The sequence below is a fragment of the Aplysia californica genome, unplaced genomic scaffold (genome assembly GCF_000002075.1).
Source record: "Aplysia californica isolate F4 #8 unplaced genomic scaffold, AplCal3.0 scaffold00036, whole genome shotgun sequence".
NCBI lineage: Eukaryota > Metazoa > Mollusca > Gastropoda > Aplysiida > Aplysiidae > Aplysia > Aplysia californica.
The window spans coordinates 1,629,097-1,630,828 of record NW_004797306.1 but is presented as its reverse complement, the minus strand read 5'-3'; the positions used below and the strand labels follow the sequence as shown (position 1 = coordinate 1,630,828).

At 36.1% G+C, this 1,732-nt stretch overlaps 1 protein-coding gene across 1 annotated transcript in view; it reads right to left on the bottom strand.

Annotated features, from left to right (window-relative positions):
- Positions 1–291: 291 nt before the first annotated feature.
- The window catches only part of LOC101855232 (A disintegrin and metalloproteinase with thrombospondin motifs 12), a gene marked incomplete in the record, with an annotated part of 29,129 nt that continues 27,688 nt past the window's right edge, over positions 292–1,732 (bottom strand). Inside the window, 2 exon segments of the mRNA XM_013091451.2 lie at positions 292–484; positions 1,307–1,462. Coding sequence (XP_012946905.1) covers positions 1,312–1,462 — 151 coding nt within the window.

Sequence of the window (1,732 nt, the reverse complement as noted above, 5' to 3'; positions counted from 1 at the left end):
AAAAGAGTAACCGAGGAACCCTCAAATGAATAACACCAGACCAAATTAATAGGCATTTTTTGCCGAGAATGTTTCATCATCATCAACAACAACAACAACAACAACAACAACAACAACAACAACAACAACAAAAACAAAAACAACAACAACAATAAGATCACAACAACAACTACAAAAACAACAATAATAACAGCAATGACAACAAAAATAGCTACGACGGAGATTATTTGTGTTATCCCCGAAAAATGAGAAAAACATTTACAGATATAATAAAAGAAGTAAAACTGGAACTTAACGCTTCATCAAAAGTTTATTGTTTGGACCACACAGGCCTTATCAAGTATCAAGTCAGGAAGTTATGACGTTATGGTGTTTCCAAAAATCACAGACTCTGGGGCAGAACATCTCTGAAGCAGCAAAGGTGGCTGGTTTTTTTGCATGGGTACATTGTCAAGGTCCTCCAGTTGATTGGGGGTAACATGAACTGTGGGGAAATAATTATTTGAATTGCACAATAGCGATAAAGGGTAGAGGGAAAAAGTGGGATTTGTCATAGACCAGAGCAAAAATACCACCAAAAAAACCCCCCCAGAAGAGTCATCCATTACAATAAATGATATACTTTACTGAGCAGAGCATTTTTTTCAACCGTAGCTACATGTAGTGTACATAGAAGAAAAAATCAACAACAAAAAATTTAAACAATACAATGCAAAACAATACAATGCAAAACAATACAATGCAAAACAATACAATGCAAAACAAAAGTTTAAAACAACGAAATACTTCTTTTGTAATCAACAAGAAAGAGGTCCCTAAAGGAGAAAGTAATTAAATTTGAAACATGTTTAAGTTTAAATCTTTAACCAAAAAAAAGGAAACTGTAAAGGAAAAAAAATGAAATAAGAAGAATAATGAAATATCTATGATCAACAGGTTTGGAATGGTAGCTATCATAAAGACTCGCATGTTTCGATGAATACTCGGTTTTGTCTCTTCGAACCGTCTTGACATCTTCCAAAGCTGTTGCTAAGGACAACAGAGTGGAAAATGTTTTAAAAGAAAAGGTATATGACGCTATTGTGCTTGGTTTTTGTTTTTGTTTTCTGATAGTTTGTTTTTTGATAGGTTTCTTTTTTTTTTGTCTACTCGGAAAAAACCATGTGAAAGGATATTGTGGGAAAGTGTCCTTATTGTCCTTGACCGCATGACAGAAAGGGAAATCACACTGACAAATGAATACACAAAAAAGAAAGAAAAATGGTACAGTATAAGCAAAATTCTAGGAATGGAGATACTACAATACCTTCATTATGCTTGGAACTTGTACGACGCCAGAAAACCAGGGTATGACACACTGGCGTCAGAGGCGAAGACAAATTTGGCCATGTTGGATGTTGACGTCCACATGGTACCTGACTGCTTCCCGCAGAGAGAGTCACTCTTTCCGCTACCCACGTCATTCAACTGTTTGGGTGAGTAAAGAGAAGACATTTAATATATAATATTATGACCGAATTGCGTTGCACGAGCCGTAAAACTTAACGAAATTGAATGAATACGTAGAGAGAGACACGGCACACAATAACCCTCAGTTTGAGAGAGAAACTGTGGCTCAGTGTTAGGCTCTCTGATTCTCCACGGGGACGAAAAATACCTACGTCTAAAACGAAAATAAAAACCTCTCTTTCTCCTTTTTTTCTCTCTCTCTCTCTCTCTCTCTCTCTCTCTC